Source organism: Eublepharis macularius, chromosome 7, assembly GCF_028583425.1.
Source record: "Eublepharis macularius isolate TG4126 chromosome 7, MPM_Emac_v1.0, whole genome shotgun sequence".
NCBI classification, from domain to species: domain Eukaryota; kingdom Metazoa; phylum Chordata; class Lepidosauria; order Squamata; family Eublepharidae; genus Eublepharis; species Eublepharis macularius.
In genome coordinates, this window is record NC_072796.1 from 79,801,067 (window position 1) to 79,827,078 (window position 26,012).

At 46.8% G+C, this 26,012-nt stretch overlaps 1 protein-coding gene across 1 annotated transcript; it reads right to left on the reverse strand.

Annotated features, from left to right (window-relative positions):
• Positions 1-19,215: 19,215 nt before the first annotated feature.
• Positions 19,216-20,077, reverse strand: LOC129333501 (profilin-1-like). Its single transcript, XM_054985217.1, has one exon. The coding sequence runs from the start codon at positions 19,933-19,935 to the stop codon at positions 19,513-19,515; it is 423 nt and encodes a 140-aa protein (XP_054841192.1). The 5' UTR covers positions 19,936-20,077; the 3' UTR covers positions 19,216-19,512.
• Between the last annotated feature and the right edge of the window lie 5,935 nt (positions 20,078-26,012).

Below are 26,012 nucleotides of genomic sequence, written 5' to 3' on the forward strand. Positions count from 1 at the left end.
CAAATATAGTGCCATTGTCAGACAATGAGCTGAGAGACCCAGGATGAGATCCCCTCTCTGCTATAGAAGTTTACTAGGTAATCTTGTGCCACCCTCTCAAACTAACCTACCAGGGTTGTTGTGAGGATAAAATGGAGGAAAGGAGAATGATGTGAGACACATTGGGTCCCACTGGGGGAAAAGGGCAAGGTATAAATGAAGTAAATAGATGTCAACTCCCAGCTATGGATTAACTTCGGCATACTTAAAATACAAAATGTTGTATTTCTTCTCTTATGTCCAAAAATAAAATGTTAGCCAACTGATTTATCAAGGAATACCTGAACTCTTTTAATGAAGGTTTGCAATTTCTTGTATACTTACATATAGGGGAATAACCCCTAATGAACTCTATGGAATTTATTTCTGAATAAACAGGCAGCCTTAGTATTATTTTGTAAAATAATTATGTAAGCTTTGTTAAAGCAAATTCTCACATATACATATATTTAACAATTTTTGCAAATAGCACTGAAATACCAGAGGTTTTTTAAAAAAATTAACCATGTTCTACAAACTACTCAGAAGTTTGGCCACAAAAACTAATCTAAAAATTCATTTATGAGCTTGTCAAATCCTGAAGTGAAAATTTAATCAATGGAAATATTCACTGGTAACTATTTATTTTATATTCAAGCTCCACAGATCACTAATGTCAAATCATTTTCCAGCACGTGTGTCTTTCTCAAATTCACAAATTAGATTAATTGACTGATGGGTTGATTTCATAAGAAGGCTGTCATTAAATTTGATGCGTGTGAAAACTGCAGCATTTGCTCATTCAATGCATGCTCTATACAATATCTCTACATTTTAGGGCTGCTTCACATGATAAGAAATAGAAGTGAATGCAGCACGTTCATTTTGTATCCTGTACTAGAATGACTGAAGGTATGTGGTTGTGGTAAGCAAACAGTGTTTACTGTTAGCCTACATGGTAGACATTATGCATATGCCTCTTTTTCACAGGAGATGAAGTGGCATCTTGAGAACTAGGCCAGGCACTGCAGTCAGCAAGGTTAATTAAGAAGGAAAACCAAGGAGATACAGTGTTTCCCACTGGCATCATTAGCTTATGTCTCTGTTGCTGCCTTGGCTTTAGCTTAACACATATTCCCACAGCATTGTTCCTATAGTCCAATTATCATGTCCTATGCACCTGTTTTAAAATATAAAAAATGCACGGGAGATCAGATCACTCATGTCCCCTGTCACATGTGGTATGGTCCTTTGATAAATACCTCAAAAGTCCCAGAAGTGCTTCAGAATTCTATTCAGAGGATACTTAAACTCATGAGTTGAGGTGGACATGGATCAGAAAAACCCCATGAAGCAGAAAAACCCCAGGGACTGTTTGCCCATGGTCCATCATCTTTCACGGACCACAGACCATAAACTTTTCACGGACCTGCACTCAGTCATGGACCAGTTCTTTGGTCCATGGTCTGTCACTTCCAGGGGCCCTGAGACTGCCCCCTTCACACTCAGAGATGTCAAACTCACAGCGAGGCTTCATCAGGCTGTCCTCCAGCCACCTTCCAAGTTTGGCCAAGATTGCATTTTGGAGGTATAAATTACAGACCCCAAAGCAGCCGCCCCCAGGAAATTTCCAGTAAATATTAGGAGTCGCAAATGACAATTGGTTTGCATTGGCTTGCAGCACCAAAAAGTTGCGATGAAGCAAAATCAAACAGGAAAGGGTGGGGGAAGAGCCCCCTCACTCACCACACAGACACCTTCTCAGCCATTGCCTAGGGAATTAATTCTTGCTCCTTGCTCGCATATAGAAGAATGGGAGCTCTCTGGTTGGCAACCAGAGTTGCCTATCAAGGTTTTGAGGACTAGGATTGGTGTTCCAAGGGCTGCAGAAGGTCTGTGGATGTCCCCTCTGTTGCCTAGGGAATTAATAGATCAGCACCAGGAAGTCTGGACTCACAGACCACGGACCAACGGACCGGCCCAAATGTACCAAAGTCCATGAAAAACATGGTCCCATGAACGACTTGTGTCGAATTTAGGTCCGTTTTCAGATCTGTGCCCACCTCTACTTATGAGTGAAAAAAAATGCCTAGATAATATATTTACTGAATCAGATGGTGTTTCAGTTGGTATAAAGACTGTGCTCGAAGAACATGAGTGTAATTAGCATTGTGGGGAAGTGACACACAAAATCCCAGGGCCTCCATTTTTAATATTATGGCTAAGCCATAGAAGATGCAAAGCTAAAAATCTTTGGTAATATGTACGTGCAAAGTACTTCTGCCTTCTCCCTTAGTAATGAGTCACCCCAATCATTTGTTACTAAGGGGAAGGTGTTAGTCAATATGATTCCCTAGCAAATTGATGTTCCTTTAAAAAATTAAGCCATTATTCACTGGATGTCTGATGTTTTGTGTTCCAAAACAATGAGACAATACATTTTAAAACAGTCAAATTCAAGCAAAGAATGTCAAAAGTTATCAGGTCAGAAATATAGCTTTGACACACACACACACACCCCTCTGAATTGGCATTTGAGTCAAAGAGGAAAGGTATGTCGGAAAAGTAGAAATTGGGGAGGAGGGATTTATACTGTGGTTGAATTTCTTGCATGGCTATTCACAGACAGAGACAGAAGTTGATAAGAAATGTGTCAGTTTTCTGCTAGTGTTGCTAAGAGGGATTTTACTCACTTTGTCACTTCATGTTTTTCAGGTTTCCATGGACACACCTTTGCCTATGACTGAAGAAAAATGAATATACATCATTTCTGTCAGAGGCGAGGACAGTTGTGAATGGTTGTATGTTTCTATGGTGACACAAATATGTTGGCGTACTTTATTATGACACCCACTTTGTGAAGCTTTCCCATCTCAGTAAACATGGACAAATATCTGCTTCCATGTCCTAGGTTCCAGGCAGACTTTTTCTTCAATAATGATTTAGCACAATGGAGATGAAGTTAAGGACAGCTGTGCTTCACCAAAGTAAACACTTGTCTCCAGTTGATTTAAATAGAGTACTTCTAAATTTCTCTATATTACAGCCTAGATCATTGTACTAGAACCTACATCATTGTACCATTTGAGAACCATTCAAAAGATATCCTGATCTATCTGCCAGATTTTCTTTCCCTTAAGAATGAAGCACATAATAACAGAAGTATTCTAGGACAGTGTACTCTATCATTGTTCTTAAAACATTTCCCTAGGGCTCATGGTTCCAGATTTTCATTTGATCTTAGGATCTCCAGAAATTCTTTCACTCTTATTTTCTTAATATGAAAAATGCTTTGCTCAGTTTCACATTACAATTAAAGATCAGCCAATGTCAACTTAACAACATGATCTGTGTGTGTGTGTGTGTGTGTGTGTGTGTGTGTGTGTGTGTGTGGCGCTATAAATGGTCAAACTGGGAATAGGGTGGCTTTAGTTCACATACATTTCTGTCCATTTTTTGAGACTGGAAATCTACTTTGCTTTTCAGAGGAACTTGTTTCTTCAGGCAACTGGTCATGATCTTTTGGGCATAAGGGATCACTCTGTCTTCTATAAAATCATTATTTTTGTAGTTGAGAAGACACATAGGAATTTAGCACTTTGTTTTATATATTTAAAAAGCTAAAACATGGCAAGAAAATAACATTTTGAAATATTGGACTTACATTTAAAGTTTAGAGTTTATAATAATTTGATTACTATTATTGTAGAAGACCACAAACACAAGTTTTAATGGAGGAATGATATAAACAAGGAAATGGATGTGATGGCCCCATTTACTCCGTAAATAATAGTGTTTTTTAAAAAATGTGTAGATTGTTGTATTGTTGACATTCATAATCCAAAGGACTAAAGAAGTATATTCCTATCAACCTGATCATTGCTGGCATGTAACTTTCTCAATTCTAATTGTATTAAAATAAGGTAGAAATGCCACAAGACAGGACCTGAAAGTTATCATCATTAATGAGCTATTGGGCAATGACATTATTCTTATATTTGCCCCACACATTCGGAAGAAAGAAACAGACACGCACTTTGGAACTAAAGGTGGTTTTATTAATAAAACAACAACAGTAAACTGCGGCAAGGCCAACTAGCGGTACAGGTCAAGCCACGGGGTCCCCTGGACCTACTGCCTTGACCTGCATGGGCGAGCCCCACTGCCCCGGTCTTGAGCCATTCAAGGAATGGTCTGGACCCAGCCAGCCAGGCAAAGGGTTCCCCCCCATCAAGCTCCTTAGGCCTCAGCCATACAACGTGAGGGAAGGACTTGCACCCGGGGTTCCCTGGAGGCGGTCTGGACAGGTGGTGGTAGCCATGAAGCATACCCTCCTTCCTGACAGACCCCTTTCCCCACCTATGGGAACCTAAGGGGTGCTCACCGGCCCACTCCCTACTCCCGTACTATTCTCCTGCCAACGCGAAAGGCCAAGCCACAGCTTAGGCCTCCATGCCCCACAGGTGGCCTAGTGCCAACCTGAGGCCCTGCCGCAGGTCATCCAAAAAGATATCATTACCTGCCTGAGACAGGTGCACCCCATCATTCCTATACAGGTGGGCAAAAATGGCCTTAATCCTAGGGTGTGGGAGAAAGATACCCAGCCCCCCAGCCAAAGCCTTCTGAATGGCCCTATTGGCCCTACGCAAGGCCCGTGCCATGCCCCTAGGCTCAAGCGTCTCCCTCCACACCCAACGAGGGAGCATCGCGGACCAAAATATATCGGTCCCGGGCCATCGCACTTTGATCACCCTAAAGTCGGCAATCACTTGCAAAGATAGGACCCTGCCCTTCAACAGGCCCAGATCATTGCTGCCCAGATGAATAATGACTATGTGCGGGGGAGGAACCATCCGACCCTTGAATAAGAGAGGCAATAACCCAGACCACCGAAGCCCCCTCCAGCCACACCACTCAACAGTGGCACTGTTGCTCAGCCCAAGCTGAGATCCAACCGGGGACTTTCTGACTTGAACGGCCGCCCAGAACACCATACTGTGTCCTGCAATAAGGATCCGCTTCCTCTCAGAGCGACCCGCCGCACCTAAGGAAAAAATTCAATCAGTAAAAAATTTAAGCACTGGCAAAGGCCTAACATAACACCGATAGGCAGAAGACCGCCATCTGCCTACCCTCTGAATAGCCTCAGTAGGATACCCCATTACAGCAGCTGTTGAGGCGGCCCTGATTCGGAATGAATGGGTGCCAAACTTGACCCCAGACAAGCCTAATTGCTTCAAGGCCTTAGAAGTAACCGTCCAAAATTGGTAGCGCGTCAGCGGGGATAAATCACAATGACAGAAAAATGCCCCTGGACCATTGCCCCTAATGGCAACATAACGCCGGAGGGCCTTAACAGGGCGCAAACCCTTCTCTGAACAGGGACCCAAGATGAGTTCCGAGCCCGCCTGCTTTTAATCCGTTTTGGAGTGCCTAATAAGGATGGACACCCTGTCCTCCAGAAACCTAACATCCTGAGACTGCAGGGCCTGGCCAGAATCATCACCCCTCAATTGGATGACTAACTCGCTCACCCGAAGAGCCCCAAAAAACGCCGTCAGTGCGGCAGCATGAAAAAGCCGAACCTCAAAATCAGAGCTGCAAATTGATCCCCAAATTGGGCGTAACCCCTTAAGAATTGCAGGGGAAATGGGATGCCTCGGATCACTGGGAACAGAAGACTCCCTGGCCCAGTCCTCAAACATTTTACGCAGCTGGAAGTCACCCATAAAATCAGGTACCCCTCGCGCTTTGCTAACAAATGCTAAAGCCGCAATTTGCCCCCTAATAGACCTCACCGCTAGTCCGCGCTCACGCTGAGCGACACAAAACCGCAACAGATGCTCAATAGGGATGGGCCACTGTTCCTGTAACCCTGCATGAACACGGAATTCTCGCAACTGTCCTACCGCACGTCGATAAGCCTTTTGCGTGCTGGGGGCAATAGCCAACAGAATGACTCTGTTCACCTCAGACTCCGAATCTGCCACAGCTCTGGGGGCATCCTGGAAGGAAACTTGTCTGCACCGGGAGCTAGCTGCCTGAAGCGGTCCATCTGTTGGCGAGACAAAGCATCCACCAAACCGTTGTCAATGCCAGGGACGTGTCTAGTCCTAAAAAGAATGTTCAACTGAAGGCACTTCAAAGTGAACGCCCTCACAAGCCGCATCACCCGAGCTGATTTAGAAGTGAGAGAATTCACCACTTGTACCACTGCCATGTTATCGCACCAAAAGTGCACAACATGGTTGGACAATTCTTGCCCCCAGACATAAACTGCTACTAATATGGGAAAAAACTCCAGGAACGTCAAATCCCTACCTAGTCCCATAGCTTTCCAATCACGTGGCTATTGGTCGGCACACCAGTGACCCCGAAAGTAAACGCCCAAACCTATGGTTCCAGCAGAATCAGAAGAGACCTGCGAACCATCCCCCATTAGCAGGTTCTCCCTCCAGAAATTAATCCCATTGTAAGTCCCCAAGAACTCATGCCAGGTCTCTATATCCGCTTGCATGCCCTTATTGAGCCGCAGCCTATGATGGGGAGCCCGAAGCGACGCCATGGCATCGCATAGCCTGTGCAGAAAGGAGTGCCCTGGAGCAACAGTCTTACATGCGAAATTAAGATGACCCACCAACTGCTGCAATTCCAGCAAAGAGACCCGCCTTTCCCCCCTAATCTCTGATAGGCGCTCCTTGAGTTTATCGACCGTATCGGGCGGGAGTCGAAAGGTCTGATGAACTGAATCAAGTTCTATGCCTAAAAACGTCAAAACATGGGATGGACCCTCGGTTTTCTCTTCCGCCAAAGGCACACCTAGCTCAAGCGCAAGGGATTGAAAACCCGCCAACAACCTGGCGCACTGGGCAGTGCCCGCTGGCCCAACAAACAAAAAATTGAGATAATGCGCCATGTCGTGGCATTGCAGACGCCGATGCAATTCCCACTCCAAAAAGGAGCTGAAACGCTCGAATGCCGAACATGAAATCGAACACCCGATAGGCAGAGCGCGATCCATACCTTCCCTCAAAGCAAAACCCCAAAAGTTCGAAATCATCTGGGTGCACAGGGAGGAGGCGGAATGCTGACTTAATGTCGCATTTCGCCATCTCAGCTCCCACTCCGCACCTACGCACCACTCTGACCACTTGGTCAAAAGAGGTATAACGCACTGAACAAAGATCCCCAGGAATGAAATCATTCACAGAAGATCCCGTGGGAAACGAAAGATGGTGAATCAAGAGATATTCACCCCAACCACCCCAAGGGGGAATACCCTAAGGCACGGGACCAGAGGCGCAGAAAAGGGGCCAAGTACTCTGCCCTCGGCACATTCTTTTCTAATTTTCTCGATAACAACCCCCTCCATGCCAACAATGGAACGTAGGTTGTTAGACATGAAAGGTGCCCTAACTCCTTGAAAAGGAATCCTAAAACCAAACCGGAAACCATTTAACAAATACAAGGCATCGTGGTGCTTTAGATAAATCTTCAACAAACCCTCAAGCACTCTCACTCTTACTGGGCTGGGGCCCTTTACCAGCGGAATGCTGGGGCCCGCCACCACCAGACCTTCTCCCTCCTCCCCCTGGTTTGATTCTGGGACATGCCGTATAGGAATGAGGCCCGGAGCATGAGGGACACTCATGCTTGTACTTACAGGACCGACGATTGCACAATCCCTTGGACGTAAAGTCCCAGCAGAGCAGCCGGGGTTGAACCGGCTGCCCCGCCTGGGAGCGGGTCATGGATGTCGCCTGGGGACGATGGATTAAATGGCCGCTATCTGACCTATCGCCTGAGTTTGGCTTTGCCGGGGACATGACTTGCAGCCAAAGCTGCTGATGAATCTGATCCCACGGCAACTGTGGATGAAATGCAGCACGCATCCTAAATTCTTCGTCGTACTGCAACCATGCAGCACCAACGAAGTCAGTGTACCCTCGGTAAATTATGTTGAGGTACTGAAAAAGAGTAACCGCCTTTAGGGGCTGGGCCCTCCCCAGTACACTGGCATAAATTAAAAAATCCCGGCAACCAATTGTGCCAGTTGCGATCCACTCTCCTCCTCTTAATCTTCTCTTTATCGCGATCATCTAAGTCTTCCTTGTCCTTCTTCTCAAGTTCCCTGAAGAGAAGGCTGAAGACATCTACATACTCCCCTCTAATAATCTTATCCCTGGTTGTCTGGGTAAGATGATCACCAAGGAGGAGTGCCGTATCACCAAATGGCAAGGCACGATAAGGTACCATACCATAAGGGGACATGCCATAGGGCACAAACCCTCAAGGACAAGGAGGAAATTGTCCCATAGCAGCCTGTGCCGCCGGGTACTGACCCTCACTGCCACCCCAAGGTAACTGAGGAATATTCACCCCAGCTTGGTTATTGACATTGCTACAAGCCTGAGCAGGCCACCCTGAATATCCTGATGTGTGAACAGGAGAAGCACTAAGTGTGAGTGAAGGTGCAAGACCCAGGGATCCGGAGGCATCAGTCTGACCCCAGGGTCCCCATGGCCATGTGTAAACCTGTGTTGGCAAAGATGGCTTACCATCTCCCAATACAGGCTGCACAGCCACAGCCACTTGGTCCCCCTCGCCTTGTCCACTTGGCTCCACATCACGAACGGCCTCCTCAGCAGACTCCGCTTCCACTTCCTGGCTGGGTCCAGCTCCCTCGGCACCAACTGAAGACTCAAGAGCAGAAATACGCTTTAACAATTCAGTTCTAAAAGCAGCCTTGGAACCTGCCCTAACAGGCCTGTCACGCTTTTGAACACCAGCGCTACTGCCAGCACCCCCTCTTGACTTTTCAAGGGCTTCAAGCCACTTTAATATCTCAAAGTGAAAACTGTCATCCCCTTCATCTTCAGAAGAAGATACAGCCGGAAGAGCCCTCTTCAGAGGCTGCTTCTTCGCAGGTTGCTTGCCCTTGCTCGGGCCTTTACCCTTTTTAGGCGCCATATAATTGTTAATTTGGTAGGGTATTGGGGTTTTGTGTATGTTTGATAGCTTAGTCTGTGATAGTTGGTGGGCTGTTGATTTTGTGAGGGTGGTGGGTTAGCACTATGTTCATTGGTGAGGAGGCCGGCTTGGGGTCGGGGATCCCAGTGATCCGGGGACGCGGGAGGTATGGTGGTGGGAGCAGATTATGGAAGGGAAGGGCATTGAGACATGGTAGGGCTCGGTGCCCTTCCAATCTGCGTCCCATCCCAAGATATACCTGTTGTGGGGCTAGGATATTAAACCACTCTCCGACACTGGCGCTGTGCAATGCCAGGTCCATAAATAATAAGACCAAAACGCTGCAAGATTATCTTGCAGCATTGAATGTGGACCTGGCTTGCGTGACCGAGACATGGGTGAGGGAGGGCGAGACGGTCGCTTTGAAAGAACTAGCCCCCCCAGGTTATACGGTCCTCCACCAGTCCCGGACAAGTGGTCGGGGGGAGGCGTGGCTTTGCTCATTCGGGAGTCTTTCTCCTTCAGACCACTCCCCACCCCAAAAATTACTGGCATTGATTGTGTGGGCCTAGTGTTGGACACCGAGGAGAGGTTGGCAATATGCGTGGTGTACCGACCGCCTACTGCACCTGCATCTTCCCTGTCTGGTCTCTTGGAGGCGGTGGCCAGCTGGGCCTTGGAATTCCCGAAACTTTTGGTTCTCGGGGATTTCAACGTCCATGCTGACGACGATGCCTCCATGCAGGCCATTGACCTGGTGTCCTCCATGGCGGCCCTAGGACTCTCCCAGTTTGTTTCGGCTCCCACGTATCAAGCAGGTCACACGCTGGATTTGATTTTTGGGGCAGGGATGATGGTGGTCCTGGATGCCTATGATGCAGTGCCATGGTCAGATCACTTTGTTCTGAAGGCTCGTCTGAGCATGCCGCTCCTTTCCCGGGTGGGCGGTGAGCGGATTTACGCTCGCCCGCGGAGGCTTATGGATCCAATTGGTTTCCAGGCGGCTCTGCGGGATCCGATGCCCCCTGGCAGTACGTTAGATGAGCTGGTGGATGATTGGCATGGCCGTCTTTCCGAAGCCATCGACGCTATTGCCCCCTGCCATCCTCTCCGAGCCCGCAAACGGGTAGCTCCTTGGTTTACCGAGGAGCTTCGCCAGATGAAGCGGTCTCTGAGACGACTAGAGCGAGTGTGGAGGCGGGGGCGCGACGAAGAGGCAAGAACATCTTATAGGACGTTTATGAAAGCCTATGAGGTGGCAGTGAAAGCAGCAAAGAGGGATTTCTTTGCTGCTTCCATTGCATCCGCTAGCTCACGCCCGGCTCAATTATTTCAAACAGTTCGGTCCTTGGTCTCCCTCTCTCAGGGAGACCACCAAATTCTTAATTCAACTATTGGCTGCGAGGCTTTTGCGAGCTATTTTGCGGGTAAAATCTTGTCCCTTCGCCGTGGCCTGCCACCCACTGTTGATACAGTAAGGGAACTGGAGACCCCTTGGCCGTCTTCTGGGTCCGTATTAGACCATTTCAGCCTGCTCTCTCAGGACGATGTTGACAGGATCCTGCAGGGGATGAGGCCAACCACCTGTCCTCTGGACCCCTGCCCATCCTGGCTGGTGAAGGCCAGCTCAGAGGGGCTACGGGACCATCTGGAGGCCATTGTTAACATCTCCCTGAGCTCTGGGGTTTTTCCAGTAGTGTTAAAGGAGGCGGTAGTGCGGCCCCTCCTGAAAAAACCATCTTTGGACCCCACCGACCCGTCCAGTTACCGCCCAGTGTCGAACCTCCCGTTCCTGGGCAAGGTGATTGAGCGGGCGGGTGGCGGTACAACTGCAGGAATTCCTGAATGATGCTCTAGTCCTGGACCCATTCCAGTCTGGCTTCCGTCCTGGCCATGGGACGGAGACAGCCTTGGTGGCCCTCACAGACGACCTTCGCAGGCATCTGGATCGAGGCGGGTCAGCGCTGCTTGTGTTACTTGATCTCACAGCAGCGTTTGACACGGTTGACTATGATTTGTTGGCCAGCCGCCTTGCCGACGTGGGGATTAGGGGGACAGTCTTACAGTGGCTGGTCTCCTTTCTCCAGGGTCGGGGACAGAGGGTGGCGCTCGGGGGAGATCTATCGGCCCGTCACCCTTTGGTGTGCGGGGTTCCCCAAGGGGCGATACTCTCCCCAATGTTATTTAACATCTATATGCGCCCCCTCGCCCAGTTGGTGCGGAGGTTTGGGCTGGGTTGTCATCAATACGCGGATGACACCCAACTTTTTCTGTTGATGGCCGGCCGGCCAGACACGGCCCCAGACAATCTGGCCAGAGCTTTGGAGGCTGTGACGGCATGGTTGAAACAGAGCAGGCTGAAATTGAACCCAGTGAAGACGGAGGTCCTGCAGCTGGGACGGGGGCTGCCAGATGTTGGGATCCAGCTCCCTGCCCTGGATGGGACACCACTGGCAACTTTGCCAGTGGTAAAGAGTCTGGGTGTGTTCCTGGATGCCTCCCTATCGATGGAGGCCCAGGTCATGGCGGTTGCCAAGTCTGCATTTTTCCATCTTCGTCAGATCAGGCAACTTGCCCCCTACCTGACGCCCCAGGACCTGGCTACAGTGATCCATGCAACGGTCACCTCCAGGCTAGATTACTGTAACTCACTCTACGCTGGGCTACCCCTGGGCCTGATCCGGAAACTACAACTGGTCCAGAATGCGGCGGCATGGGTCCTGACTGGTATACCTTACCAGTCACACATCACACCTGTCCTGCGCCAGCTGCACTGGCTTCCAGTTGAATTCCGAATCAGGTTCAAAGTGTTGGTTCTTACCTTTAAAGCCCTGAGTGGGTTGGGACCGGCATATCTTCGGGACCGCCTCTCCCTGTACGTTCCCCGGAGATCGCTCCGATCAGCGAATAAATATTTACTTGTGGTCCCCGGCCCTAAGGAAGCCCGCCTCGCTTCAACCAGGGCCAGGGCTTTTTCAGTCCTGGCCCCAGCCTGGTGGAACGCTCTGTCAATGGAAACCCGGGCCCAGCGGGACATATTATCGTTCCGCCAGGCCTGTAAGACAGAGCTGTTCCGCCAGGCGTTTGGTGATTGAAGGGGGCGGTGCCATGTCGGCCTCCCACCTTTGGGGTGGGGAAGGTTCTCCCCACCACTGCACCTTGTTAATTTGTTTTATTATTTGTATATTGATTTTAGTTTTTGTTTTTATCAATTTTAACTGTTCACCGCCCAGAGCCCCTGGGATGGGCGGTATATAAATTGAATAAATAAATAAATAAAAATAAATAAATAAGATGTTTTAAGAGCGGGGGGGAGGCCTAGACAACCCACCCCTCAGCCTATGCTGGTGAAAATGATAGGCAATGTACCCAGCAAGATAAATCTGCCAGAAGTGCCAGCAAAACCACAGGAATGCCCCTTGCCTTGAGGGCTAGGGCTGCAACCCCAGGGCTACTTAGCCACGACCCTATGGATAAAATGGCACCCGGGACCCGGATGGAAAAAAAAAGATGGCGCCTGGCCGAAAAAACAACTGTGCCACAAACCCACAGGCCAGACAGACGCCCGCTGCCACCGCCGCTGGCCCCGTAGAACCCCCAAAAGGCCTACCCTGTAGTCAAAATGGGGGGGGGTGCACAAGGCCGACAAGGAAGCAGGTACCAGAGGCACACTGCAAAAGCGGGCTGCTGTACCGCCCAGCAAGAAACCTCCCTCCGAAAACCACGCTGGGTCAACAAACCGTGCGGCTGCAAAGCGCGCCACTCCCCCCAAGAGCGGGGGAGGGGGAATGAGTGCCCCGCACACTCATGCCGTGCCTTGACTCAGCGGAGTGCCTCCCATCAGCGCAGCTGCAGCCCGATCTTCGGCGTCCGGCCGGTGCTCCTCTCCGCAGTGCTGCAAAGCCCTCACAGCTGGGAGACGGACTGGAGCAACGAGGCAGCACGGACGTCGTCTCAAACCTCCATGGATCAGCGAGCGAGTGTGAAAATGCAGCTCTGTCTCAGCCAATCGCGTGGAGAGACTGAAGCCCGGAGGGCGGAGATGCCTACTAAGGCTGATGTCTCCTCTCCCCTGCTGATAACCCGGATGCCCGGGAAACAAAGTCTGCCTCCTCCTCCGTCAGTGGGGGCAAATTCCAGCACCCAGCAGATCTGGGAGGCAGTTGCTGGGTAAGTGCCACATTCTTATTGCTTTATTGAATTATATACAAGAAACAGTTTAACCAAGATAATGTGTATTATTGAACCAGAACAAATCTGTCACATGTGCAGCAGAGATTTCTTTAAGTTTTTAATTTCCTTTCACTGACTGCTGCCATATTTGAATTGCCAAGAAGCTCCATGTGGCTCAGAAACCATGGTCTGTTGTGTAAGTACTTGGGCTAGGATGAATTCTTTCTCATTCTCTGAGTGCTCCTTCATCTTGAGCAGGGACACGAGTCTAAGCTCATCTGCCTGTGGTTCTTACTTTTAGACTTATTCCTCCCTTCTGCTTAGCTTTGCCTAGATAACTCTCAGTCCCAAATGCTGCTTGAGGAGAAGCAAAGATGATACAGTATCATTAATGCATTAGTATACAATAAAAGACAGCTTACAGTGTAAAAGTAATCCTCATTGATCGAAGCCTTCAATGACATAAAGCAAAGAATAGTATTCTTCCCAAAGAAAGCAGATTGGGCCTCTTTTCTCCAGTGACAGAGGCCAGTCGAGCAGCTACTTGGAAGTATTTATCCAGAACAAGGAACCGTTCGATCCACATTTGAAGGGATCAGTGGAACAAATTGTCATCACATATTCAGGCTATTTGCCCTACCTCCTTCTAGTCCAGAGGGAAAACATTCTATGACTATGATTTATGTCCTTCAACAGTTCTCATATAAAGAAATATATTACAAGCAGTCTTGGCTTTTTCCCTAACATAATGCCAAGAGGTGTCAAGTATGCATGAAATATATACACAGTCTAATAAATCCCCCAGACTGCCACAGGATGCACTGATTGCATGGGCAGCAGCCCTTGTAAGTAAGAATAACATTTTGTCATAAGTCACTGAATTGGGGGAGGGGGAGATGCTATTATTGACAATCGTTTCCAGTTTTCTAGCTCAGAGGGTGGGCAGAAACAATAGCTTTGTGGAATCTTGTTGGCTTGATAAAATAGGCCCAAGATCCAAAACTTAGACGAGCTATTATTTCATACCAATGTCTTCTGCAAGGCGTACAAAACCCATGAATGTGCCTTAAAAAGGTGTGTATGTGCATGTGAACACACATGCATGTATGCACACATGCATTGTGTGTGGTTGTATAATTCTGCATCAAAACCACCCAGAACTATGGGCATGCTTAGATTACCAATATGTAATGAAGGTAACATTTATTTACTAACTTTTTTGTTGTAGTTTTTAGTGAGCAGTTTTCTTTTTAGGTGTGCAAACGTAATTACCAGCACAAAACAAGTGCCATTTAAGTGCTGTGCAGTTCACTGTTGCTTTCTTAAAATTAAATTTATTCAGCAAATCAGTTTGTCACATCTATAGAGGACATGCCATTTCTTTGTATTAGCTTTTTATCCATATTTCCTGTAAAAATAGTGAATAAGCCTTTTCTACAGATTTCTGGGCTGATCTGATGCCTTCCATATGCAGTATCTTACAAGATTCTTGCTCCATATTGTGCTGGCAGATCTGTTGCCTTTTGGTTTCAAGAGCAGGCCTTCTGATCACCAGGGTACTGGTATTTTCCCTGCCCAAAAGGATTGGAATGTATGTTAAGGAAGGACTCCCACTTCTTGTAACTGTTTTGTGCTACATTATGATCAATAGGCTGGGGAGTCTGTGGCTGGGGAGAGGAGGGATGCAGTGGATCCTATCTGGAAGAACACATGTACTTAATGTTGAATGGTTTCTGTGACATTGTCATAGTGTTCCTGCCATCGTTGTAGGCCTTTCATTCATTGCTAATGTAGGGTCAGTGTCACTGAATATTATTGTAATTGGTGGGAGGTAATGCAGTGGTTAAGGATGCTGTTGAAGTGGTTGTCAGTTTTGCTATTACCTACAAATGATCTGCTATTTCGCAGTGGTTTTGATGTTGCTGCTCAGGAAGCATAGGATTCCAGTTAGTTCTATCAGTATAAAAATCTGCACGTGACTGCATTGCCTAGCAATAAAATATCCAGAGCTGCAAGTAAACAACATTCAGCAAAACATGCAAGCTGTTCTAAGAGAAAGAGAAGAAACCAAAGCTGAGGAGTGCACATCACTGCAGATGTCAGTGTACATCATAAGCTATTATCTGGTGCATGGATCAATAATTTTTTTCAAGTTCACTCGTGCTATGTTATCATTCTGATGTTCATAGGGAGTACACTAATATTAGTATACCATGTCATTTTCTACCAGGTGCTCAGATATTGTAGCATGCAGAATGGAAAGCATTAGCTCCCCCACCCCCTTCGGTCAGTCTTCCATTGACATGACCTGAATGTAGCAGCATAAACAAGTAATGTGTCTCCCTGGAATTGGCTTATGAGAGTTCATTCAGAGCAGAATTACAAAGCAAAAGTGAATCTGCCCAAAAATGACCAAGCAAAAAATAGGTATAATAATAGATAATGCTGCAAGTTAAAATTATCAGCACCTCTCCCCCAATGAAAAAGCTATTACATTTTCTTCTGCACACAGTTTTGTTATACCATTTCTATGCAAACTGCATTTTTCTAGGGTGTTGATCTTACAGATACTTACCACAACCTCTTATGAAACAAGATATGTCAATGTTGTTGTTATTAATTATCTGTATGCTTTAGAAGGGTGCAATGAAGCGATGTATGTGCCATCAGTTGCTTAACAGAGCAGCTTTAGTATATTTTTCTTTTTTTATTAATGTAGGTTGGAACTGCAGTATGAAAATGATTTGGTAAACAGGAGTTTCTGTGCATAATAAATTTTAATTTAAGGGGGGAAACAAGGTTCATAAAAACAAGAAGACTCTGTGAGATTGGGTATTCAGTAGGCCCCAGGATTCGGCCTCATATCTGGAAGATGAAATCTGTTTATAGAGCACTCATATTTCCTAGGAATAAAATTACTGCAGTAGATGTGGGACAAATTGCTCCTACTACTTTTTGTCTCATTGTTTTAAATAACTGTTCATGCCATTTTTTGGTGTTAGGCCACTGTCAAATCAGAAGCATTGCTGCTGCAATCCTACATATTGAAAATAAATTTCACTGTCCTCATTTAGACTCCTTTTTGAATAAACATCAGGGTGCCTATCTCATTGTGAACTGTCACATTACAGAGTAGAATATTAGAATGGTCACAAATACAATTGCTCTGCAAATGAATGCCTATTTTAATTAAAATCATAAAACAACTGTTCCCTTTATTAAAGAAGAATGGCACAGGTTAGGGGAAGCAAAATATTTATATAGTAGAAGCTTTTTGGGGTCAGTTATGGCCCCAGCATATTGAAGGGCTCTCTATAACTACCCCAAGCTAGTTATACTAACTCATATGCCCAGGGGCCAAAAGCAGATCAGGGATCCTTGCAGTTGCAGTCACACGTAACGTTGGGAGATTAAATTTCCCAAGCATTCAGGGCCCAGATTCAGCTCGGGAGCATGGCATGGGGGGAGGAGGGGGTTCAGCCTGCCCTCCTATGCTGTTTTCCTGAGCCAAAATGCCCTATCTGCTCCACTTTGAGGCAACTAACTACAGCCTATGGTGCTCCGCAGTGGGGCATACAGGCCCTCTGTAGCCATCCCGACTCATATCACACACATCCTCTATTGTCCCTTACAGTATCATCCTAAACAGAATTACACCCTTTTAAGCCCATTGACTTCATTGGCTTATAAAGGTGTAACTCTCTTTTGGATGGCACTGCTATTTGAGTAAAGCAGATGCAGGTAGGTAAACTTGTTGGTCTGCAGTAGAACAGTAGGATTTGAGCTCAGTGGCACTTTAGAGACCAACAAGATTTTCAGGGTACAAGCTTTCGAGAATCAAAGCCCCCTTCTTCAGATGCAGGGAGGAATGGAGATCTCTGAGCCTTTATATATGAATGAAGCAATTCTTTGATAAATAGGATTGAGTTGCATATTGTGTACATGCTGAAGGACCTTTGTGAATTCATGAAAGATTAATAAAACAGACATTCAGACACTCTAGTTAGATTAGCTAAATGAACTATAGTCAAGAAAAGCCTCCCAACTGCAGCATAATCCTGGGTTCGGGTACTATGCAACCAATTGGGTTTCGGTACTACGCAACACAGCACTCTCACTTTAAATTTGTTGTTTCCTGAAAGTAAAGTGATGGGGCCATGATGGTATGCATATATGAGAAAATCCACATATGATGATATTTTGTAAACTGGGACTGCAGAAAACTTCAGAAGAAGCAATAAAAACAAAATTAAAAAACACATTGATAATAATATTCAATTTATATACCGCCCTTCAGGATGACTTAACACCCACTCAGAGCAGTTTACAAAGTATGCTATTATTATCCCCACAACAAAACACCCTGTGAGGTGGGTGGGGCTGAGAGAGCTCCTACAAGCTGTGAGTGACCCAAGGTCACCCAGCTGGCTTCAAGCAGAGGAGTGGGGAATCACACCCGGCTCTCTAGATTACAGCCCCGCACTCTTAACCACTACACCAAGATATGTGTCAGTTTATGGAAGACAGGATACGTTGAAAATGACTCCCAACCCTTGCAGCAAGAAATCCAAGCTCTCTTGAGTAAATAGGTCTTTATTGAGATATCATAAGCTTTGCCATACATATGTCCATAGGTTACACAGAAGCAATTAAAGGCACCTGGCTGTACACAGGTCTCTTGTTAAGAATGACGCATTGAGTACACGATACATTATATCAACCCTTCTCCATGTCCCCCACCCCTCCAGTTCTCCCAGCCGAACATAATCAGTAGTGGAACGGGAAGGAGTTGTCCCAAGGCCGCTGCGGCGAGCCATCCGAGATAAGGGCTTGACCATCCTGGAATCTGGAAAGCAACAAAGGAACAGGTGCATGAGGCTATTGCAACATATCTTAAACTGGGTAACAATATAGAGGGACAGTGGGCAACAGTCCTGACAATATGAACCATAGAGGTGTGATATATATGAGAAGGACAACAATAGCTGTGTTTGGTCTCTAATATGTTAAAAGCAATGCAGATAGATGGATATATCTGCCAAAGAAATCTGGGGCAGGCAGGGCATAGCAAGGGAGAACAAGAAGGACAGGTCACCTCAGCCTTAGGCTTAGCAGAACATTTCCTTTTTACGGTTCTGTGGAACTATAATAAGTCCTAGAGGGCCTGAATCTCCACTGGAAGAGAGTTCCACCAGGCCAGCACCAGAGCTGAAAAAACTCTGGCCCTGGTTGAAGCCAGGCAAATGTCCTTCAGGCCGGGGATAACCAGTAATCATTTATCAGAGGAGCATAAAGCCTTCTGAGGGACATATTGGGAGAGATTTTCCCATAGGTATGTTGGTCCCAGTACATTAATGTTTTTAAAAGTCAAAAACAAAACCTTGAACCTGATCCAGAACTCAACTGGTAGCCAATGCAGCTGACAGATGTACCAGATGTATATGTGCCCTAAGCAGTGTTCCTAAGGTTGCCGTGTCTGAGTTAGGAAATTTCTGGAGATTTGGGGAGTAGAGCCTGGAGAGGGTGGAGTTTGGGAAGGGGACAGGCCTCAGTGGGGTATAATGCCATAGAGTGCACCATCCAAAGCAGCCATTTTCTCCAGGGGAACTGATGTCTGTCACATGGAGATCATTTGTAATTCTGGGAGATTTCTAGCCACCACCTGGAGCCTGGAAACCCTAGGTGTCCCCATAAGGACATGTGCCGCTGCATTCTGAACCAGCTGCAATTCCAGTTCAGGCTCAAGGACAGCCCTGCATAGACTGAGTTACAGTAGTCCAGTTCGGCTTCTTGTACGTGAAATTGTGTGGGCACTGATCCTGAATCAGTAGTTCTCTCTCAGACAGAGAATCTTACTCTTTCCTCATCACTGATCTCCCATTTCTAATCTAATTTGGTGTGTGTCTATTGGTTTCTTGGGAGAGTAAAGCTACTGATTCCACACACACACCCATCTGCACATCACTGCCTGCCAAACAGGAAGCAAAGTTTCTGTCCCAGCTTAATAGGTGACAAGGGGAACCTCAGATAGCAAATTAGCTCCAATATGTTCCAATATAGTTTTCTTAACCAAAAAACTACACCTTGTAACAACCAGAAAATTTGGCAGCAATAAGGATTTGTGATAGAAAAATGGCAAAGAGGAAAAGGAGTGACAGTGCCAGGGAAGGGGTTAGAAAAAAATGATAGAAAGGGGTGGGGGAGGCAACAAACGGGGCTGGAATAGACAGCGATCTGGCACCAGGGTCGATCCCACGATGGCAAGGCCGGTGGCCCCAGGCAGTCGCCGCCACCTTGGACATCCTTACACCGTTCCATCAGTAGTACCACAGGCGGGGCAGCGCAGGCACATCAATATTGGGACCTCCGCAAGTGGCTGGCCATCTCAAAGCACTTCTTGTTGACGCAACCGCCGTGGATTCCTTCCTTGCCCATCACAAGGACTATCGTCTTGCTGGTCATGGCTGCTGTGATATTGAAGGTGGGGGCGCCGCCCGTGCTCTTCGTCCGCAGGTCCATGGTGCACTCGCCGTCCGTGTGCAAGCTGTCCCGGATGACGGAACACTTCTGGCCCCCCAGCGTCAGCCAGTTCACAAAGAGGTTGCTCCGCTCCTTTCCCACCAGCACGTTCACCTCCGTAAGCGTGATGTTGGCGAAGGTCTTGCCCGGGGCGGCGGCCCAGACGGAGGGCACGTCCTTGTAGCCCACGATGGCGGCGTCCTGGCAGGTGCCGTCAGCCATCAGGCTGTCGATGTAGCAATTCCAGCCGCTCATGGCTGCTGCGGCCGGGCAGGGCAGGCGGGCCGGCGCGGGGTCCGGGGCGGCGGGCGGGCGGGCAGGTGGCTCTGCCCCGCGGAGTCTGCGAGCGCTGCGTGGCGACGGCGGCGCCTCCCTGCTGCTTCCTCGGCACGCGCCACGAGCGACTCCTGCAAATTAGCTCACACGAACAGGACCCATGCGTATATAAATTCAGAAACCAATACTTGAGGCAGTGCAATGACTGGTGATAAATGCAAATGCTGTGCTAAGAAATACAAGTTGAGATGATCCTGGTTAGGTGATGCCTCTGTCAGATTAAAGTGTTGGACTAAGAGCTGGGAGGCCTTGTTCAAATACCCATTCAGTCATTAAGCTCACTGAGTGTCCCTGGGCCAGCCACTTTTGCAGTTTAACTCACTTCGCTGGCTTTTTGTAAGAATGAAATGTAGGGTAGAATAGTATACTTCCCTAAGCTTCTCAGAGGAAAGGCGCAATAAAAATGTGATAGATATATTTTTGCGGAGTCACTCTCTGCTCTTGCTCCTCCTCCTGTTGCTCAGAGGAACTGAAATCAGATGCCACTGACAAAATCACTCCCCTCTCCCTTTTCACTCTTTGGTACACTGAGGAGCTACAAGGGATGAAATGGAAGCTGAGATGGCTAGAGCGAGTGTGGTGACGGGTTCACTATGAAGTGGAATGAACGTCTTATAGGACATTTATGAAATCCTATGAAGTGGCAGTGAAAGCCGCTAAGAGAGAGTTCTATGCGGCTTCCATTACATCCACAACACTCACCCGGCTCAATTGTTTAGAATAATTGGATCTTTAACCTCCCTTTCACAGGGAACTCAGGGCCAAGCTACAAGTGACGAATGACACTTGAACGGCAAGTGTTTTTCTCCCTGTTCACTTGCCCTCCACTCAATCCACTTGCTGTTCAAGTGTCATTCGTCACTTGTAGCTTGGCCCTCAGAGACATGTTAATTCAATGATTAGCTGTGACGCTTTTGGTAGCTATTTTGCAGATAAAATCTTGTCACTCTGCCAGGATCTGCCAGCTACAATTGATACAGTATGTGAACTGAGGTCCCTTGGCTGCCTTCGGGTCCGGTATTGGACCAGTTCAGTCAGCTCTCCCAGGATGAGGTGGACAGAATCTTGTTTGCTGTGAAGCCCACCACTTGCCCCTTGGATCCTTGCCCATCATGGCTGGTGAAAACCAGCAGTGACAGTATAAGGATTCCTCTGGTTGACATGATCAACTTGCCCCTGAATTCTGGGACCTTCCCAGGAGTATTAAAAGAGGCAGTGGTGAGACCTCTTTCGAAGAGACGATCTCTGGATCCTACTGATCCAGCTAATTACTGCCCAGTTTTGAATTTTCTGTTTCTGGGTAAGGTAATTGAGAGAGCGGTGGCTGAATGGCTCCAGGCATTCCTGGAGGACTCCTCTATCCTGGATCTATTTCAGTCCAGCTTCCACCAAGGTCATGGAATGGAGATGGTATTAATCACCCTTCTATATGCAGTCCCTCATCCAGGTTGTCTGAAGTTGTGGGCTGGGTTGTCACTAGTATGCTGATGACACCCAGTTATGACGGACAGCTGATTGGACATCATGCCAGATGCCCTGGCTAGGGGTTGGATTCTGTGGCTGCATGATTAAAAGAGAGTTGGCTGAAATTAAAACCTATGAAGATGGAAGTCCTGCACCCGGGCCATGGGACGATGGAAGTGGGAATCCAGCTCCCAACCTTTCATGTAGTGTTATTAATGCATACACCAACATCTGCCAGGCAGATTGCTCCCTACCTTTCCTCCCATGACTTAGCTAATGCCCCACTCCAGATGTTATTTGCCAGAGTAGACAGAAAAAGACAGGTAACCTTCCAGTCACATGTAAAGAAAGTAGGAGATAGGCTATCCATTTTAAAACAAATGATGGAGAGAAAGGGTAAGGGGAGATTATAACTTTTGATCTTCTTTCATGCTTAAAGTATTTTACTTCTGATCAGGATTCAAGATTAGAATTTGGCTGGACTGGGATAAAAGTACTGAAATCAGCCAATCACAATGAAGTCAAGAGCTGGAAGCATTTGGCTCCCATATCTATACATTCCATTTCTGTTCAAAAATAGATTCCTCCTCCCCCCATAAAGGCATTTATTCTCCCTCCTGGAGGATGCCTGGAAAGTAGAAAAAACTTATTCACACATCAGTTTATGCTACTTGGTGCCTGATCTGCAAGTGAGAATTTTAATTGCTTATAAAATGTGGTTGCTTTCTCCTATCTGCCTGAAATTTGGCAGACAATAGAATCCCCTAGATGAAGGATAGACTCTCAGAGAATTTCATTCCGGTAGTCTAGGAAAAAAGAAAGTTACAGTCAGAAATCTGCAGCCTCCTGATATCAATGGAAACAAAAAACAGGAAAATTTTAGCATGTGTAATAATAGAGAAAAAAAATCAGAATGATCTTGCTCAAGGATGCTGACAGGATCCTTGGGAGTGTGAGAGACCCTTTTCATCCATGCCCATCATGGCTTTTAATACCATGCCAGGAAATTATATTAGAACCTTTGGTTAAAATAATTTATACCTCCCTTGCTTACTGAGGGGGTTCCTCCTAGAAAATTCATTGGCAAGGGATGAGGGAGCCAGTTACAGGCTGGTTTCCAATTTACCTTTTCTGGGGAAGGTGAAATAGAGTGTGATGGCAGGACAGCTCCAGGGTCCTTCAGTGAAACAGGCTTCCTTGGGAGGTGGTGGGCTCTCCTTCTTTGTAGGTTTTTAAGCAGAGGCTAGATCTGACAGCCATGCTGATTCACTGAACCTCGGAAGATCATGAGAGGGAGCACAGGAAGGTCTACATCAGTACTTAGTTCTCATGGCCCCTTCTTACATGCCCAGAGTAATGCCAATCACCACTTTGGGGTTAGGAATAGAGATGGGCACGAACAGAAAAAAAACCCAAACATAACGTTTGTTGTTTGTTGCCATCCATGAACAGGGACTCATGAACAACCACGAACATGGCCCTGTTCATGAACATGTTTGTGGTTGGCTGTTCATGGGGGCCAGCAGGTTCTCCTCCAGCCATCATCCAAGTCAAGATCCCTACTGCATCACTCCCAGAAACATGACCTGAGCAAGCACTAGGAAAGGTACCAATAATAAATAATAGCTTGGCCCCAGAGCCTGGCAGCAGCCCTGGAACTTGAAGGGGTACATCCCTATCCCACCACACACAAAGAAAATTCAAGCTCCAATGCACTCTATCAAAATGCCAACAGCAGCTGTCTCTCCCTCTCCAAAGCCAGAGCTGGGAGTCCCCATCCCCCCTGCTCTTTGTTCCCTTGTAACAAATTTAGAGCTCCACACTTGAATGGAAGACCTGCCTATCAAGCTAAATTGGGCTTAGATTGGGGGTTCCAAGGCAACAGCAGGAGTTCAGACAGAGTTCAGACAATCCTTGCCTAAGTTGCCAAGGGAATTAATTGCAGGTGCCAGACTGTCTGGCTTGATGAACAGCAATGAACAGCAACGAACGAGGCTTGCAATGACCACCTGTTCATTTAGAATGGGGCCTCACAAACAGCTTGTTCATGAACAGCAGATTGGGCTGTTCGTGGCTTTTTTTGTTCATATTGCTGTTCATGCCCATCTCTAGTCAGGAAGCAATTTTCCATAGGCCAGTTTGGCTAGGGATCCTGACAGTGTTTTGCCATCTTCTGGGCAGGAAACAGGGGTCACCGGGGGTGTTGGGGATAGTTGTGAATTTCCTGCACTGTACAGGGGGTAGGATTAGTTGACCCTGAAAGTTCATTCCAACCCTGTAATTCTGTGATTTTATGGATGATACACCATTCCTTGATTTATTTCAATCTGGCTTCAAGCTTGGGTTGAGAACTAAAACCGCTTGAGTTGCCCTGGTGGATTATCTTAGTTTAAAAAATGGACAGGAGACAGTCATCTCTGTGGAAATTAATAGACCTATCAGCGATGTTTGATACAGTTGACCACAACATCCTTGTCAATTGGTTGCAACATTTAGGCAAGTAGCTCTGTGGTCATTTTGGCCTTTCTTGTCCAATTAAACACAAAGAGTTTCCATCAGAGAAGCAAAACAAATGGGCTGTGATTTGTCCTCAGGGTTCCATCCTGTCACCCATGTCTTTCAATAATTATATAAGATCATCCAGAAGTTTGATATGCAGATTACAACCAGCTCTATATTTCATTAATGAAGCCTCTAAATGCACCCATATCAGCTTTATAACAACAACAACAACAACAACAACAACAACAACAACAACAACAACAACAACAACAACAACAACAACAACATTAGATTTATATACCAGGACAACTTAATGCCCACTCAGAGCCGTTTACAAAGTATGCCATTATTATCCCCACAACAAAACACCCTGTGAGGTGGGTAGGGCTGAGAGCTCCAGAGAACTGTGACTTGCCCAAGGTCACCCAGCTGGCTTCAAGTGGAGAAGTGGGGAATCAAACCCAGCTCTCCAGATTAGAGTCTCACGCTCTTAACCACTACACCAAACTGGCTGTCTTTGAATGTGTGCTTTGAGGCTGTGGTCAAGTGACTAAGACAGAACAAACTGAAGCTAATTCCAGACAATACAAAGTGTCTTCTATTGGCTGCACTTGGTCCATCAATTCTCATTTCTGAGACTTAGCTGACTTGGCCACTCTAAGACATGTTTTTGTAACTTCATATATGGATTCCTGTAACATGGATTCCTGTAACATGCTCTGTATTTTGTCTTTTGTATTTGCATTAGTGTTGGGCTGCCCTTGAAAAAAACCCAGGGGTTAATTCTGGTTCAGAATGTAGCCACCCAATAATTTTCAGGGGCTATCCAATGGGACTATGTTTTGCCTGTCTTAAAACAGCTATACTAGTTGCCAGTTTGTTTTTGAGTTAAATTCAAGGTGCTATTTTAGAGCCCTTCTCAGCCTAGGACTATCTCTTCCATATGTCCCCATGCATCAACTATGGTGCTCAAGCTTCTGCCTCAAGCCTGCTTGGCATCCACCTGATCTCATGGCACTTCTACTATAATTCCAAATCTGTGGAATGGGCTCCCTGAGAGTTGCCATCTCTAGAAATTTTTAGAAGGTGCTGCAAGGCCATTCTATTTGTCAGGGCTTTTAATGGGGTATAGATTGCAAGGATGTTTTTTCATGGGTAGAGATTTATTTGGATTATTTCATTCTGTATGTTTTAAATTGAGATTTGTAAACTGCTTTGAGCCTTAAGGAAGGCCAGAATACAAATATTTTAATCAATTAATATACGAAATACTAAATGTGGACCTATCTGTGGACAGTTAAATCTATGTGTCAGGGCCATGTACAGAGAAGACAGATATTTTTAAATATGGGGGAACATCTAGGTTTGCAGACAAATCCAAAATATGTCAAAGGTTAATCCCACACTGACAACAGTTGCCTGCTCAAGTTCAGATCACTGTATCCCAATCATCATAGTATGCAGGCAGGAGGGAGGAGCAGGAATCATGATTCACCCTCCTGCCTTTGAGGCTGAGATGTTCCAGGTAGGTTGGGGAAGGAGGTGGGCACTGTGGAAGCCACCACTGCTTTCCCAGGGCCATCTGGCAAAGGTGCAGATGGGCAGGGGATGAGGAGAAGACAGAGGGAAGCATGAGTCATAGCTTACCCCCTCCAAATATCGAGGCTATGACACTGAAGGTGGCTGGGAGAAGAGAATGAGGAGGTAGGCACTGTGGACGCAACAGCTATCATTCCTACCCACCACCAAGGAGTAAAGATGCAAACAGGCAGGAGAGAAGGAGAAGGAAGAGTGGGAACCATGACTATTATTTGCTTTCCTGGTGGCACTATGGGAGGCAGATGGGCTGGGGAGGAGGAGTATGGAGGAGGAGGCAGGAGGACAAAGGAACAGTGGTGGGGGCAGGGAGAGATGCCTAATGGGGCAGCAGCAGGGTACCACTGCAACCAGGAATCCCTGTTCCTCCCAGGAGTTCAATATGGATCACCTCTTGTAAATAAATAATATTGAAAAACAGAAGTGTAAACATC

Bases quoted from the DNA above. Each gene is read 5' to 3' on its own strand.
- LOC129333501 (XM_054985217.1), bottom strand. From the start codon at position 19,935: ATGAGCGGCTGGAATTGCTACATCGACAGCCTGATGGCTGACGGCACC.